The sequence below is a fragment of the Coturnix japonica genome, chromosome 17, assembly GCF_001577835.2.
Source record: "Coturnix japonica isolate 7356 chromosome 17, Coturnix japonica 2.1, whole genome shotgun sequence".
NCBI classification, from domain to species: Eukaryota; Metazoa; Chordata; class Aves; order Galliformes; family Phasianidae; genus Coturnix; species Coturnix japonica.
This window is the reverse complement of record NC_029532.1, coordinates 7829339-7845310: the sequence shown is the minus strand read 5'-3', so window position 1 is coordinate 7845310 and position 15972 is coordinate 7829339. Positions and strand designations below refer to the sequence as shown.

At 43.1% G+C, this 15972-nt stretch overlaps 1 protein-coding gene across 3 annotated transcripts in view; it reads right to left on the bottom strand.

Moving 5' to 3' along the window:
• The window catches only part of NEK6 (NIMA related kinase 6), a 50261-nt gene that overhangs the window by 11041 nt on the left and 23248 nt on the right, over positions 1–15972 (bottom strand). For all 3 annotated transcript variants that reach the window (XM_015879437.2, XM_015879438.2, XM_015879436.2), the window contains exons 3-7: positions 13798–13938; positions 13464–13526; positions 11595–11705; positions 8119–8227; positions 6778–6885 (exon numbers count right to left, since the gene is read on the bottom strand). In XM_015879437.2, the coding sequence (XP_015734923.1) occupies positions 6778–6885; positions 8119–8227; positions 11595–11705; positions 13464–13526; positions 13798–13938 (532 nt within the window). The remainder of the gene's footprint in view (positions 1–6777; positions 6886–8118; positions 8228–11594; positions 11706–13463; positions 13527–13797; positions 13939–15972) is intronic.

Here is a 15972-nt window from a genome sequence, read left to right as displayed (position 1 = left end):
GGTTTGTAACACGGATGAGTGCGTTATAGTCCGGATTTGATTTTTTGTGCATTAGTCTGTTCCATTATATTAATAGGTCTGCGGAGCAGTCCATGCCTGATCTGATTTTATGAAGTCTACCTCGCACATTTACCTATCATTACTGTAGTGTTGTCAGCAAATATATGAACAAGCAGGGCTCCGCATTTCAGAACTGATGCATTAATTTTTAAATAGCTGTCATGATAAAAGACTGACAAGCCCAATTCTCTTTATGGCCTGTCCAACATTACGTGGGAATCTCCTGTAATGAGCATCTTCTAGAAAACCACACAAGACTTCCAATGCAATCAGTCAGGGCTCACCATTGCATCACATTAGTCAATTTGACAAGAATAGTCTAATCGGAGACTATTAATCAGAAACTTTCTTTGGCATTTGCCCAGCTGAAAATACAGAATATTGTTCAGATTCAATATTAATCACCAGCTGCTAGAGTAATGCCTTTAAAGTTACAAAGGTTGCAGAGCTGTAGAGAAGATTATGACTAAGCAAGCATCTTCCTATTCTATTCCTGGAAGTCAAAGCACTTCGCTTGAATATCAGCCTGCCTCAAAGATCTCAGAACAACATCTCTTCCTACCCCCCGAGCACTGCATGTGCAGCTAAAACACCCACATGGACCAGAACAGCTTCAGAGCAACATCCAGGGGAGGGAAGCGCTAATTATTCTGAGTTAGATGAAAAGCATCTCTTGTTTCTCCAGGAAAACACACAGGCAAAGGCAGAGAAGTTATTTCAGATTTCCTCCGAAACAGAGTTTGAAACCATATAGATATGGTTAACAGATAACAAACAGATAACGGCGCAGCTCCAGCAGCCAGTGAGCATGGAATGGATATCCCGCAGTGAGCTCCCAAACCTGCCCCAGGAACGCCAGGTGCAGAGCTGCATTGCCTCCAATGCAGAAAGGCGCTCACTATGTAGGAAAGATTATGCTCAATGATCTTGAAAACATTCTTCAGCTTGAATCAGAGGATCAGAGGAGTTTTGTCGTGAAAGTGACAGTGGCTGAGTTTGTACGTACACAATTGTTATTTTCTAAACAGAGCTTCCCCCCACACAAACACGGTTTAACCGGGGATCAATGCTTCCCATTAAGTTTATACTTCGCTGCTCACAGGCACAAATAAGAGAAAATTTGATCCATGTTTTTAAGCAGCTCTCTTACAAAGAGCCTCATTCACTGAATGTAACGCAGCACAGACTGGTCTCTTGCAGAAATGCTCTCCCACACCTCGGGCAGGCTGCCAGCACACCGAAATCAGAGCAGAACATCTCCCACTTCTCTCACAGGCTCTGCACATTTCATAAACAACATTATAAGATACAGGCATCTCTTGAATCCAATCAAAATCCACAGCCATATTTGGCTAAAAAATATTAACCCAATTGATAAGGAAAGCTTTTATTGCTTTGCCTTCAACAGCACCTTCCGGCTAATCTTTAATATGGAGCTGAAAGGTGTTTCTGAACCTACCGCTTTACTTCCTCACAGCAGGCAACAGATTTCTGCCTATGAAAGAACCTAACAAGTTCTGACCTTTATTGTATCTTTACAGAGTATTCTCAGTTTCAAACCAAGAGATATCAGAGCACAGTGTGGGCCTCAAAGGGGTAATGCTGATTAAAGCAGTCCTTCCTTTTAGAGATGCTCTGCTCCTGTCAAAACAAACTTTGGCATGGTTTGAAATACTTGTGTTTTTTGAAACATGTTCATTACAAATGAAAAGAACAAAACTATGCTCAAAAGCCAGCGATACCATCTGCAAGTAACTCTGCTGTTAAAGACAAATAAAACTAAAACAGCTTAAAGATACTAATACAGCATCTTCTAAGCGATAGGCTTCGCTTTAACGCTCACAACACACTATAACATGTGCCATGATGTTATGAAAAATATTTTAGGAGGCTTTAATACCTGGTGGTGCAAAATACTGCAGGGAAGCAGTTCTGTTTGGAAGGGCACCGCTCCCACCTGCCCTGTCTCTCCAAACAAGCTCATGGGCCCCCAGGAAGTCTCAGCATTATTTAATTTGTCTGGTTTTTAAGTATCAGTTGACAAAAGTTTGCATTACTTGGGGGATATCTCCAGATATTTTTGTAGAAGAATTAGATTGGGAATCAGACCAACTTTCAGGCATTAATTTTTGTATTCTGTCCTATTTGCAGGAGACTTAATCTGTCCCTAGTCCTCTGTGATCCGTGAGCAGACACGAAGCTTCCCATGTTCTCAGCTGTCAAGGATAAGCTTCTTTCAACTGACGAAGAAATGTTAAATAACAAAAACTAGATACGATAAAGCTTTTCTTTACACCAGGATTATAAAGTGAACAAACAAAGGAAACAACCGAAACCTGAGCAGCTCAGCTCAGGGAAACCAGGAGAGCATCTCAGCCGCTGCTTCCCCTGCTTCAGCCGTGCATTAGTGGCAGAAGCACTGGAGATCTGTGAGTGCCTGACAGGAGACAGACAGGCTGTGTCCCAAGGACAGCCCTGGCAGAGTATGTCAAGCAAAATAAAAATGAAGCTGAAGTCAAAGGCATTAAAATGTTCCTTAAACTACTTCAAACAGCAGTGATGTACCCAGGCTAATTGTCTCAAGGAAAACAAAAATTAATCTACTTATTCCTACAAAGAAGAACATTTTCTGAATGGTATTTCAGCTGTTCCTAGGAGACTTGAAGTTCTCTATTTTTCTTTTAGCCACAGACGGAACCTGACTTTTAGTCACACTTCTCACACGTAAGTACTGCAATATACCTGCAGTAACTCTGCAGCAATTGTTTCTTACACAAACAGCACCTCAGGAACACATCCAAAAGCCAAAGTTTCTCCAGATGTGATGCAAGGAATATTGGTTATGGTAATATTAGGTAGATTTCTTGTGTATATCTCTATCAAAAAACAACCACCAACCCCCCACCCCCAGGTACTCGTACTTTGTTTCAGACGACAAACTGGCTCAGCACGCCAATAAAAATAAAGGAAAAAAACAATGATCTATTTACAAATGAGTTTCTCTGATGGCTGCAGAGCTGCTCCCCATTCACCTGCACATCCAACAAGGACCTGGGGGACGTGCAGCACCCCATGCAGCACCCCACACACTGGCCCACGGTGAAAGCTTGCCTTGCACACATCCCAAAAGGGGAATCTGCTCTGAGTTCCTTCTTGTCATAAAACAATTAACGAGTCATCTGCTCTAAAACAAGGCTATTCTGGTTTTTGCTTTTCAAGACACAAAGCCCATCAGAAGCTTTGGATAAGCCAACTTGTTTAGCAAAAGAATGAGCACTTTACTCAGTTCAACAGTAAAATGGCCCATTTTAACACTAATGTAGCTCTTCTGTATTTATTGCACTTATTGTATTTATTAATCCTCCTACTAAAATAAAATCTTTCCTTCTATTGTTAAGTTTCCTAAAGTCCATGCAGTATTAAATGCTCCCTATTTATAATACCCCTGTAATATTTATAATATTCATAATTAGGCTTTACAGCAAAACCTAACAACGAGGTAATTCTAATGTGCCTTAGTCACACTGTAGCTGACCAGATCTGCCTCTGGATGCCCCTCCTCAGAGATTACCAAATTAAAGACCAGACACGAACAGGCACTGCCAGCAGAGCAGGGCACAGCACAACATCCTGGCCCTGGGAATGGTGAAGCATGAAGGATGGAGAGCAGCCCGGGGAGCACAGCCTGGGACAAGGTGCTGCCTGCAGTGCCACACGGCTGCTCTGGGGACACAGTGCTGTGCAATGGGGGTAAGAAGGCCGGGGATGCAACAGAAGGCAGTGACTGCGGGCAGGAGGTGCCCAGCTCCCAGAGCAGCCATCCTGCACCACATGGGGCTCAGCAGCTACTCCTGAGCTGTGTATGGGCAAATCTTTCATTCTTCTTTCATTACCCCGGCACGTACTGTCACTTAATTTTTATGTATGCAATCCTTCCTGACAAATATGATCTGCTGCCCGGTAATTCGTCTGACATTCATTCTCTAATTACAGCTCCCATTCCCAGCGCAGCGGCCCAGTGATACACCTGTCAGACGGGTCGTGGTGTGGCCGAACACCCCTTTATGCCAGCCTGATGTTGGCAAATGCAAGGGAGAAAGAAATGAGATGGCTCCATTTGCACAGCCCTGTGCTGGATTCATGGGTCAGCGGCCAGCAGCAGGCCGGGCCGGTTGCTGGGGCAACGGGGCTGCACGGAGCACCCAACTCAGCCCAGCCTGCTCTGCCATCCCTCACGGCTACTGACACAAACGTCTTCATCACTCCAAAACCGGGATTGGAAGCTTTCCTGCTGCCACACAGCCTATGAGCCTGGCAATAAACAAATAAACACAGCTTCAAGCATGCAATACTTTCTCTGACTGCAAACACACTCCTTCCATTTGCAAAGACTGTGAGTGGTGGTCGGCCCACCCCCACACGTCACACACTGCCTCCAAATCTGCTCGCTGCTGCCCAGCAGTGCTCTGCATCCCACCCGTTCTCAAGGTGCTGCTTGAGGAGCGGCAGAGGAGGCCCATGTCTTCCCATCTCCTCCTAAGGAGCTCTCAAGAGCAGGGAGCAGTGCTGGTGATGGCCACGGGCCGGGCAGCTGGCTGCACACGGCTTCCTGGCCCCAATTTATTCTTATTAATGTAGTAAGCGCAGCAGTCAGACTAGATAACATCACATAATTAAGACAGTCCCATTTTCGCCTGTTCAGATGATGAGGTTATAAATTTCTGTGAAGAGGTCTCACTCTAACCTAGTGAGTTGAGTGCACATATCCCAGGATAAGCTGATGCAAAGGGAAATCTAACCTGAACGAAAGTAAACTGGAGAAACACCGAGGTTTCTTCTAAGCACACAAAATAAGGCATGCATCTTCCTTCTTTGCTTCTTCTAAGCACACAAAATAAGGCATACGTCTTCCTTCTTTGTGCAATGGGAAGCCCCAGTGTCATTAGGCACTCTCAACCAAGTTTGCATTCACATAAAGAAACAACAGAGTAAGAGTTGCATTCAGTGAAGGAAATAGAATGGGTGAGGACAAACAGGGAAACAAAGAAGTTCTGTGTTCCAAAGTCAACAGAGCTCGCTACGTGTGGGAGCTGTGACTGTGCTGAGACAAGGGTCCTCTGCTGAACATGGAGGGGCATGACTCAACAGACACGTCAACACAAAGGGAAAACGAGCCACCCCTCCAGTACAGGCACTTAGGGCAAAACTAACAATTACGAGAGATTTTATATTGTAAGCCAAAGAATGAGCTCTGTATACTGTATGCTTTTCCACAGCATTGTAATTAATGCTAACAGTAAAATTTTTATGAAGTAGTTCCCACATAGTTCCTTTGTGTTAACAAACCATTGCTGTTTATCACTGGATTCATGCTGAGATACATTCCCCTTGAAGGAAGGGGTTTGTCCCAAGCACCTCAACTTGCAGACAGAAGAAAACACAAAATGTTTTTCAAGGATTCTCTTACAGGATGTGAGAAAAGCACACAGCCACTCTGGTTTTCTGGAGCTTACTTTCTCTTGTAAGAACACGCACAGAGGTTCATCTGTGTAAGAGATCAGTTTGCTTTGCCAGCTTTATGGACAGCTAACTTGCTAGAAATCTTATTGGAACTGTAATTTTAAAATGGTGCAATAAGTTACTTCTCTGCAAACAGATGAGGAGGTAACACTGTTACCTAAAAACGGTATGAATATCGCTTACTATTGTTGTTTGTTCTTTTCCCATTCTTGGGTTATTTTTCATTGATTTGTCCAGAATACTTCCTATCACTCTAACTGCAGGACAAGGCCGTGGACTTCAGAGGGAGGGAAGGATAAGCAACATATGTTATAACCTTTCATAATGATAAATAACTTTGCTTATAAGTAAACTCTGAAATCTGCCTGAATGAAACCACTTCAGAAATGAAGAATTGGTCAAAAAACAGTTTGCTGCTGTAACAGAAGGTGACATCCAGTGATGTCCTGCAAGACACCCAGTAGCCCAAGTTCTGTTGAATATATCCATTAACTGTGGGAATGCTGCTGCCCTTGTGGATAACAAGAACCTGGAATGGACCAAAGTATAACAGAGTATAGAATAAAATTTCAGAGAGATGAGTATCAGAGTCTGAAAATGGAATACAATTCGGTATTTGGCAGAAACAAAGCTGCACACTCAGCAGAGCAGGAAAACAACCTTCAGATACATGGAAGGCATTAAGAAAACTTGGATCTATTAAGCTGAAACTGAAATTTCAAAGTGAAGCCCCTCTTTTGAACAGACAAGCTGCGAAGGCCTTAAATACCTCCATCACCTCAGACAGCTTCACAGTCCCTGTTCAGGGGAAGACAGCTGAGCAGCATCTGCTAAAAAACAGTGGTGGTGTGACATCTAATTCTAGTACACAGGGTGCAGGCAGCTCTGCTACTTAGAGTGGAAAGGCTGCAATTGCTACATTTGCTATAAATCACACCTTTAACAGGCCAGACACTCCATAGGAAAAAGAACACAACAAAATCATCAAGTGCAAGTTTTAAAGCAAAAATACATTAAGCAGTTTTACAGGAATACTCCATCTGTTTCAATACTATTCAAAAAGAAAATCACAGAAAACAATGTACGTGCCCACCAAACCACACTTGTCATTATAAGACATAGACACCACTTCCTTTGAACATCACAGCTGACAACTGTACAGTAGTGCTTGCTCAATGCTGAGAAGAATCATCTTACCTAAGGAATGTGCTGCAGTGGTTTTAGAACTAAAAAACCGGCCTAATCCAAGATCTCCCAGCTTCACCACCCCTGTGGCTGTTATAAACACATTGGCTGGTTTTATGTCTGCAAAAAGAAAAAGGTAGAAGGTCAAAGCCACAAAAGGTTATTTGGTTCTAATACTGCAATAGAAGCATAGCCTGGAGCACTGCCTGTACAGGACAGACTCCAACAGAACTGTGCTTCCATACAGCTTTGATAGGCTGAGTCTTTTACGACTTCAAGTTCCATACATATACCACAGAGCATACTTCTCAACACAAAAAAAACCACTGAGGAAAAGTGATTGGAAACAGCATCACACAATAGCAGCAACCTCTTTAATGGATGCAATTAAAGCAATGCTGAGTTGTTCCCCAATAATGGACGCAAACAATTTTCTGCATGAAACAGTACTGCCCACCACCCACAAATTACTGTCCTACTACACCTAAATTCTGGGCTCATACAACCCATTTTGTTTGTGTACTGCAAAAGTCACTACAAGCCTGGTTTCCCAAGAAGACACATCTGGCCAAAAATTAGGGAGGCTCTTTCTCACAGAGCAGACTAAATACACAGCATCCCACATTTCAGTTACCTACAGTACAAGCAATTCAGGTACAGACAAGCTACATGAGGGGTGGATGGAAAGAGGAGCAAAAATGAAATCACACTGCTGAAAAAAAACTGGTAAAGTATTCACTGCTTCCAAGAAGGAAAGAAGTGGCAGAAGCAGAAGAGGCTGGAATTAGTACCTCTTGGGTATCTGCACCTCTTGGGTCAGGTCCTTCACTAAGCATTTCATTTACACTGGAAGAAGCAACGTAATTTTTGGAACGTTTTGCTTTGAACTTTATCCAAGACAAGAGATCCAAAACAATTAACAGAAATGGAGAAAAGGTGATCAGAGCGTGGGGACATACTTGTATTAATACTTGAGAAAAGCTTGCAAGAAAGGAAAACTCCCCTAAACTCTCTAAGGTCACAACTAACATAATGAAGACTATTTCTTAGAGAGTTCACTGTATCCAGTAGTCTCAGCATTTTACTTCTGACACTTTTCTAATGGCATGTTTGACACTTCTACTCAATATCAGTGTCTGGAATACAAAGCAGCTCATCTTCCTAATAGCACACTCACTTCGAACTGAATCCTTTAACAATGAGGCAAGAAGACAGAAGGAGAAATCCATCTCGCAAGCTCCAGCCTCTAAACATGCATTGGCTGAACATCAGCATAATTGTTTTTGAATGTAGGCGCTTACTAATTGGAACATTATATTATTGATCAGTGAAAAGAGACTGAATTAATGTTACCTCTGTGCATCACCCTGCGGGAGTGCATGTGTTCAACCGCACTGCATAACTGCACAAAATATTTCCACACCGTCCTTTCTGGGATTAACCGTTTCTGCTTCTTAAAATACTGAGGAAGGAAATAAATAAAAGATCAGTGAAAAAGCAACATATCTGACTAGGTCCTGGGCTCGTGTTCGTCAGCTGCCGGTCGCTCACGTCTTCCAGATCTGCAGCAGCATGACTTTTTTTCTGATTAGTTTTAACTCCTGCTCTCCGTATGCAAACTTCAATGCAGTTCACTAATTAACAACTATTACGAAAAATAAACTTAAATAGGTTTGACATTTTTGAATGGACACCAATTATAATCAGCATTAATCTCCTTAATTACCTTGCAAAACATATTTAATGCCTCAGAACAACAAATGTCTCAAATATTTTGCCTTAAGTAACAAAAGATCATTAAAAAAAATAAACCTCATAAACATTCATTATCATACAGTCTATTAACAACAAAGAAATGTGATTCCTCTCCTAAGATGGCCATAGCATCAATAAAGTATCTGTATTTCTTCCGCGATCAGGTAGGATAATATATTCCTTTTCATGCATAATAGGAATATTAAATTAACTGAACTATCTCCAGTGAGATGCAAAGACACAGCTGATCAAGACACACATGGATTTGGAAGGAGACTGTTTTTATGTGCATTTATGCAGCATCAAGCATAGCCGAGTCCAGATTCCATGGACCTCTGGGTACTAAAAACTCTCAGATAAAATAATCATAAACATGATGCATGCAATAAGAAGCGGTGCAGCATGGGGATGGTTATCTCCAATACTTTGGTCTTCCTACCCAGTAACTTATTACAGGATAAATAACCAGTTGTACGCTGCAGCAAAGGTTAAACATGATGCACCTTCAATGTCTCCATTTCAGGACTGCACCACAGCTGTGCACATCGTGCAAAGTACCACAGCCTCCTCCAGTGCTTCCCAAAACTGCACTACTTCCAATTATCGGTCCCTGACTTCTCATTGCTTCTTCCTGTGCTAGACACCAAGCACGTTCTTCCTCTGAAGCACTAACTAAACCCACTTCCAACACACTTGCAGTGGTTTAAGATTTACCCTCAGCCTTTGATATATAAGGTATTGCTGGATAACAACCGGCTCTGAAATGCTGCACATCCTTCTAGCATTCCACAATCGCATTTCTTTTGCATCATACCCTTGAGAATTTCAGTCAGCAGCATGCAGGAGCAAGAATAAAGGAAGGAAATTGGCTGTTGCCCCTTTCCGCATCTCGTGCTTTTTCCTCTCAGTGCAGACATCTGATGTCCGTTGTCACATTTTGTAGTTTATGTGAAATGCTGTTACTGGTTCATGTTTGACTCAAGTAATGGCAAATTTTATTTTGCACATCAGCTGTGAAGGGGCACGACTGTGCAATTCCCCAGGCAGCGAGTCTGACAGCTTGCAACAGTTTCAAACCCAAACTTGATAGAGAGCACAGAGGAATTACAGAGGGTGAGGGATAAAGTGTTATATACATGATAATATTATTTAATTTTCAGTTAAGTATTTAAGAGTGGATATGCAAGACCACAAGTGATAATTTTCTAAATGTCATGTCCAATAAGACTTGTCTGACATTTACAAGAGAGCCCCAACTCTCCAGTGGGTTATCCAGCGGCCCTCCCTTACATCAGCTTTACAATACCTCATAAATAATGCAGGCAACAGGGGCGTGACAAAGACAGTCCCTGTTTTTATCACTCTCACACCTCCAGAGCTCTGCTGCTGCTGCTCCCACCGCCTTCCAACACTGAAAATCCTCACGTAAGCCTGAACTCCCCAGGGATGGAGCGAACGGCGGTGCTGCAGAGGAGCAGGCAGCAAACCCAGGTTCAGAAACTCTGCTTCCTACTGTGCTCAGGAGGAGAATTTAATTCCCCCCTGGTGTTAGTTGGTGGGTATTTCATTTGTTTCCCTTCATTAAAAAACAACAACCAACAAATAAACATCTGAATTCAAATATTTGCACCAATGAAAGGTAAGGTTCATACGACCCAGGAAAGGCCCTCAGCATTCTGATGTGACAAAGGTGTGGGAGAACAGACTGAACATGGGAGCAGCAGCAGAAGAAAGTGTGCTGTGTTGCTTCCAGATAGGAAACATGTAACTCCTGTATATACAGCATAAAAATAATTTTATGATAATTAAACAGCCAGTTCTGACAGATGAAAAAACGTGTTCATCAGTAAGAAAGGTTTTGAGCTAAAAGCTGAAAAAAAAAACAACACAAGAGCAAGTCTCTTCCATGATGATATCTGACAATTATGTTGGTAAAACTTCTTGTAAGCTATGATTTAAAAAGAAGACAAACCCCTGCATGGCCCAGGAAAACAGGAGCCCTAACTGCCCTCATGGCCCCACTGCTGTCGCTACCAAAGGCCTGTAACAAACTGCAGGTTTCCTGTGAGCTGTTGGGAAAAGGGGAAAGCTCAGCATGGGAGGAGTTTGGTGCTGGGATTTGCCCTAACCTGTTATTTGGAATTCTTCATAATGCTCCACTCCTGGCTGCAGGTAACTACGTGAGGCTCTCAGCTCTCAGTAATGAACGACAGGAAGCTCTTGCTCTTCTCTCCTATGACCATCCCCAGAGCCTGCTGTGCCCCAGCGCACTCGCCCACCCTGGGCATTCCCAGAGAGGGAGCACATTTACATGGTAAGTGTAAATCTAGCCACTGAGTGCGGACTGGATGTGTAACTTGTTTGACAGCCTTTGGCCTAGTGCCTCATAGCTCTGCTGGCAAAGAAAACAAATCTGTTAATAAGATATTTTAACTGTGACAACAAGGAGGAGGAGAACTTTCCAAACATTCATTTATGATAATTACAGAATAATGATGGCAAAAAAACAGGTAAAACACTGAGAGAAGGTTGAGAGTGCTAACAAACATGATATAACACATCTGTTCTCACAAGGGATGTATGTCTAAAGATTAACATGTCAAAGAAAATATAAAAGCAGGTGGTAACAGCTTAACTAAAGCTGGTTTGCAGCAATACAAGTATTCCTGAGAGCAACATAAGAGAAGAGCAAGAACTTGAAACATTTCCTCAAACCCAAATCCCTGTTGCAAGGAATGTCAATACATTGCCTTGAATGTCTTCAGAGTGGCAGACACACCATGTGAACACTGAATCCAACAAGAATTAAGTGTCCCCATCAATCAGAGATGGGACAGATCAATCCCATAAGGAACTGCGCGCACCCACCACCCCACTCAGCAGCCTTTGCTTTGGGAGGGGTTGGACTGGATGACCTCCAGAGACATGTTCCAACCCCTACAGCTCTGTGATCCACCCGGGTCCTGCCACCATCCTCCAGGTGAGCAAACCCCAAGAAACACCATTGTGAGCCATCACAGAGCTGACTCCCGGCCCAACGACTGAGCAGCCCCTTAGAATCAACATGTTCTTACCTTTATCATCTGAGAGAGATCACCAGCATCTGCCAGCTCCAGGACAATGTTAAGTTCATTGTCTTCAATGAAAGAATCCAAATATTTAATTATATTGGGGTGGTTCAGTTGCTGTAGATAGAGGGAGCGCAAGAAGATGTATAACGGTGCAGTAACAACTCAAAGATACACAACCTGCACCACTTCTGTAATCATTATGCAAAGCAGTTGATAACAGATGCAACTACAAACCGTGTTCTGGGTTATCCCAGTAAAAATGTACGGGAGAGAAATTCATTTATCAAAAAGCACAACATAATAAAGTGCTTAAAGAGCAACACGGCCCAGAACAGGGACAGAACAGAGGCTTCCCTCTTGTAAACATATTTTTAAAGCAGCATTCTGAGAGAAGCTGGGTAAGCAGTAACATCAGATATACAAATAACCCAACAGAACCACAGCAGCAATTACAGATTACAAGACTCCTTACTACAAACAAAAGCAGAATTCAACTAAAATTTGATGGAAGTAAAATATGTACAAATCACCTGCATTAGGCCGCTCTATTTTTTCCATTATTTATGCTTCCATATTTGTTTCCTACTTTTATTTAAGTAGTTTATTTTTCTGCTGACATCTTTTTAACATCAATGTTGCTTAAAAATCTGCATCTGCTCAGACTGTTACTTGACTCGCACATCTAAATTAAGAAACTCGCTCAAATTAAAATTTATCTTAATATTTCACGTCTGAGTTTCTTAAAATGGAAACCTGTGATTTCTTAGCAGAAAATGGAGAACCCAGATTTCTCTCCTCGCTCCCTCTTGCTCATTTTGCATCACATTTCCTTTCACTTGCACTCTTAGAAATGCAGTAAATTTAGAAACTACTGAAGTGAGCATTTCATCTACTAAACAGCTGTGACTCAACCTGCCTATTTCTGAGGTTACAAAGCCAAAAGAAACACTGTTACAATCCATCATGCTAATCAGGCTCTCTGCATGCACATTAGGGGATAGATTCTCATCTGCGATGCCTCAACACTGGCGCGCATTAGCACTAATGGGATCCATGTGCAGGCATCAGGAGAGGAGCATTCCCACCAGACAGAGACATAGATAAATAAAGCAGTCGCAGAGCCCATCGTCTCTGGGCAATTTCTCTCATGTGTCTGCCCTCAGACACGTCAGTCTAAGATCAGATTCTAGGCAAGAAAGCACCAAAGCCCCAAGCAGAATGGGTACCGACACCCAATGTGCATCAGGGTGCCTCACATCCATCAAACAAGCTCTCAAGGCATGGCTGATGGCAGGACACAGCACACTGCTCTTGTAGGTAAAGCCAAGCCTCTGATTTGAGAGTTCTTTTCTGCCTTCTGTAGGACTTTTTGATGGGAAAACTCTGCTGAGCTCCTGGAGGCATCACAGAGTTCATGCAGTACAACAAACCCAGCTGCAGCCCTCAGCACCACCAATAGAACACATCAAACCACCACAGCAGTGACAAGGAAGGCAGCCCACATCCCTCCCAACTCCTACCATGCATTTCTCTCTCCCTGCATTCCAGCCTTCATTGAGTTTATCCCATACAACAAACCTCTAACAATGTTTAAGCCTGAATAGTGTTAGCTAGGAAGATACATTTGTCTTCAACAACCAAAAAATAATTAATCAACCCACACAGTAATGATCTGCATAATAAGCAAGATACTGGAACGTATGCAGACTGTCAGCAGAAATCCCCGCTCTTCCCTTCACCATAACTAAACAAATTCCTTGGAATGTTGTCTGGTCTTCTCACAGATACTGTGCAAACAAACAAACAAACACTCCAGTATTATCAGCTGGGATTTTTCCTCAAAACAAAGCAATTGAAACATAAGATTCTTACCTTCAAGAGGTCAATCTCTTTAATGCAATCTTGCCTAGCTTTGGCATCCATCATTTCAAAAATCTTCAAAGACAAAAAGCAGAAGGTTAAAGTGAGATAGAACTTATTCAGCAAGGAACTGGTCTTTGCTTCCCACCTTTGTATGCTGTCTCCTGCAATGAGTGCACACATGTACAGCCCGCAGACCAAAGACAAATGTTTTCTCTATTTTGAAGCCACCCAAGGGCTAATGATGGGGTAAACTGGCCTCAGAAGCTGTAGGCAATATTCCAAGCAGTGAGAGAAACAGTGCCATTCCGTCCACTAAAAAGAAAGACTGAATTCCAGTGCTCACCTGAACTTTCTTTAATGCCACAGGTTTTCTGTCCAGAAGACAAGTTGCTTTGTAAACTTCACTGAATTGTCCTCGTCCGATCTTTTTCTCTATCTGAAAGTCTGCCAGCGTGCAGCGATACGGGTATGACGTTAAATGTCTCTGTTGGATTTAAAACAAACCAAACCTTCAGCATCCAGCCCCACACCCAGGCAGAGCCACAGGGGATGGCAGCTGCTGGAACCTCCCAGCACAGAGGGGTGCAGGTGGGAACAGAACCGAGCACAGGTACAGCTCCAAGCCCAGCAACGTCTACCACTGCTGCACACACACCAGTGTAAGGATGTCTTACAGGATGCATTCCTTGTACCAGACTTAGGGCTCCAGAGAACACAATAACACACTGCCCTAACGTCCACACAATGTCTGCTAATTAAACTAGGCACATAATTGGATATTTATCTCCAGGCAATCATCATCAGCTTTCTCAGTTTAAGTTCCCCAAAAGAGCAAAACCGCTCCTCTTCACATGAAATGACACTCGCAGTAATTCTTTTTGAAACACCAACGCCACAGGTACATTTTTCCATCCAACATGACGAGCATTTCAGTACTGTCATACCATGAGAAATGGTTTCTGTTTCTCTGGGCTGAGAACAGTACAGTCAGAGCTCAATCTGCTCCCAGGGAAATGAGCAGCTCGTACCAGCATCAGCTGAACTGTTCAGGGAGTGCTCCCCCCCCAGACACAGCTCAGCCCCCCCATGCCCTGCACAGCCCCCCACTGCCCCTCAGCCACCACACAGCTCCTCTTGAGTGTGAAAGTTGAACAGCTTTCCTGCCTGGGAGGAATAAAGATAATGCTTCTAATGAGATTTTATGAAGCAGCTATGACAAAACTTGCTCTTATGAAAGAAATTCATACTAGGATCAGGGATGGTACCTGTTTGCCCTTCATTAATCATTAAATTGTGTGTTTACAGCTACAGTGCCTAAGTGCAAATTAGTATTGTAAGCATGTGCCAAGAAATATCTAGCAACTCCTTAACTTGAAAATGTAAATAAATGTTAGTCAAGTGACAGGACGTGTGTGTCCCCACCACTTGCCATGGTTAGCAGCTGAAGTCTGCTTGCCGTGCTGGAGTTAATGCTGGGTGACGACTGGACACCTCAGCTGATATGTTCTGGCATCCTCCAGGACTACAGCTGCACATTTACATATGCAATGACCTAGATTTGCATTCGCTATCACAACCTATCAGACCTAATTAAAATAATGGAGCTTTCGTCCAGGCTGGAAGATGTTTGATTGCAGCACAATGCAGAGAGCATGCTCAGGTCGGGCCAGGCCGCAGCAGAGCTCCCTCCAGCCCTGGGCAGCACTGCCTTCCCATGGCTGTCTGAAATCCTCCTGTGCTTCCTGCACTTGGATGTAAGCAGGTAACATTTACATGTCACATTACAGGTTTAGCACAGCTAAGAAACACTGACCTACTCAGAACATCAGCCCTGAATCTGGCCTTACACACACTGCGCTTCTGTCATGACTTCTGACAAAGGGGACTTTTTATTTCCCCCAAGCTGAACCACTAGAACTTCCCATAAGGCTGTCAAAGAACCAACACCTCCTCGCTCAAATAAACCCTGACCTTTACTTCTGCACATCTAAGAGGTTCCATACACAAATAGGGTGTACAATTGGATAACACCATTATTTCCAGGTCTGTCCGTCAAAGCTAGATTCTCTCATTTTCAGACAAATTCAGGCCGAGGGAAGTGTTGGTGTCTGTATGAACCACTGGAGGACCACAAGCCATGGAGGGCAGTGATGGAGCTCCAGAGAAAAAAAAAGAAAAAAGCCTGAAAAGTGAAGCCTCAGAACTGTAAAGACATTGTGAAACGTGGCTGTTTGCACACGCCTGTTGGGGCAGCTGGAGGAAGGGGACAGGCTGGGAAGAGCTTGTTCAGAGACAAAGGTTGTTCTCTTCATCCACACAATGAAGTCTCATTTTTCTAGAACTCCAATTAAAAATAAAAGCCAAAGATTGAAGTCAATTAATTCCTCATTTGGATAAAGAGGCCATTCATTTTTCAGAACTGCAGAGATCACTCCAAGAACAAGCTATTCGGGACCATTAGGGGTATACTACAGGCCACCTGATCAAGGGGAGGCTGCTGATGAGGCTTTCTTGCTCC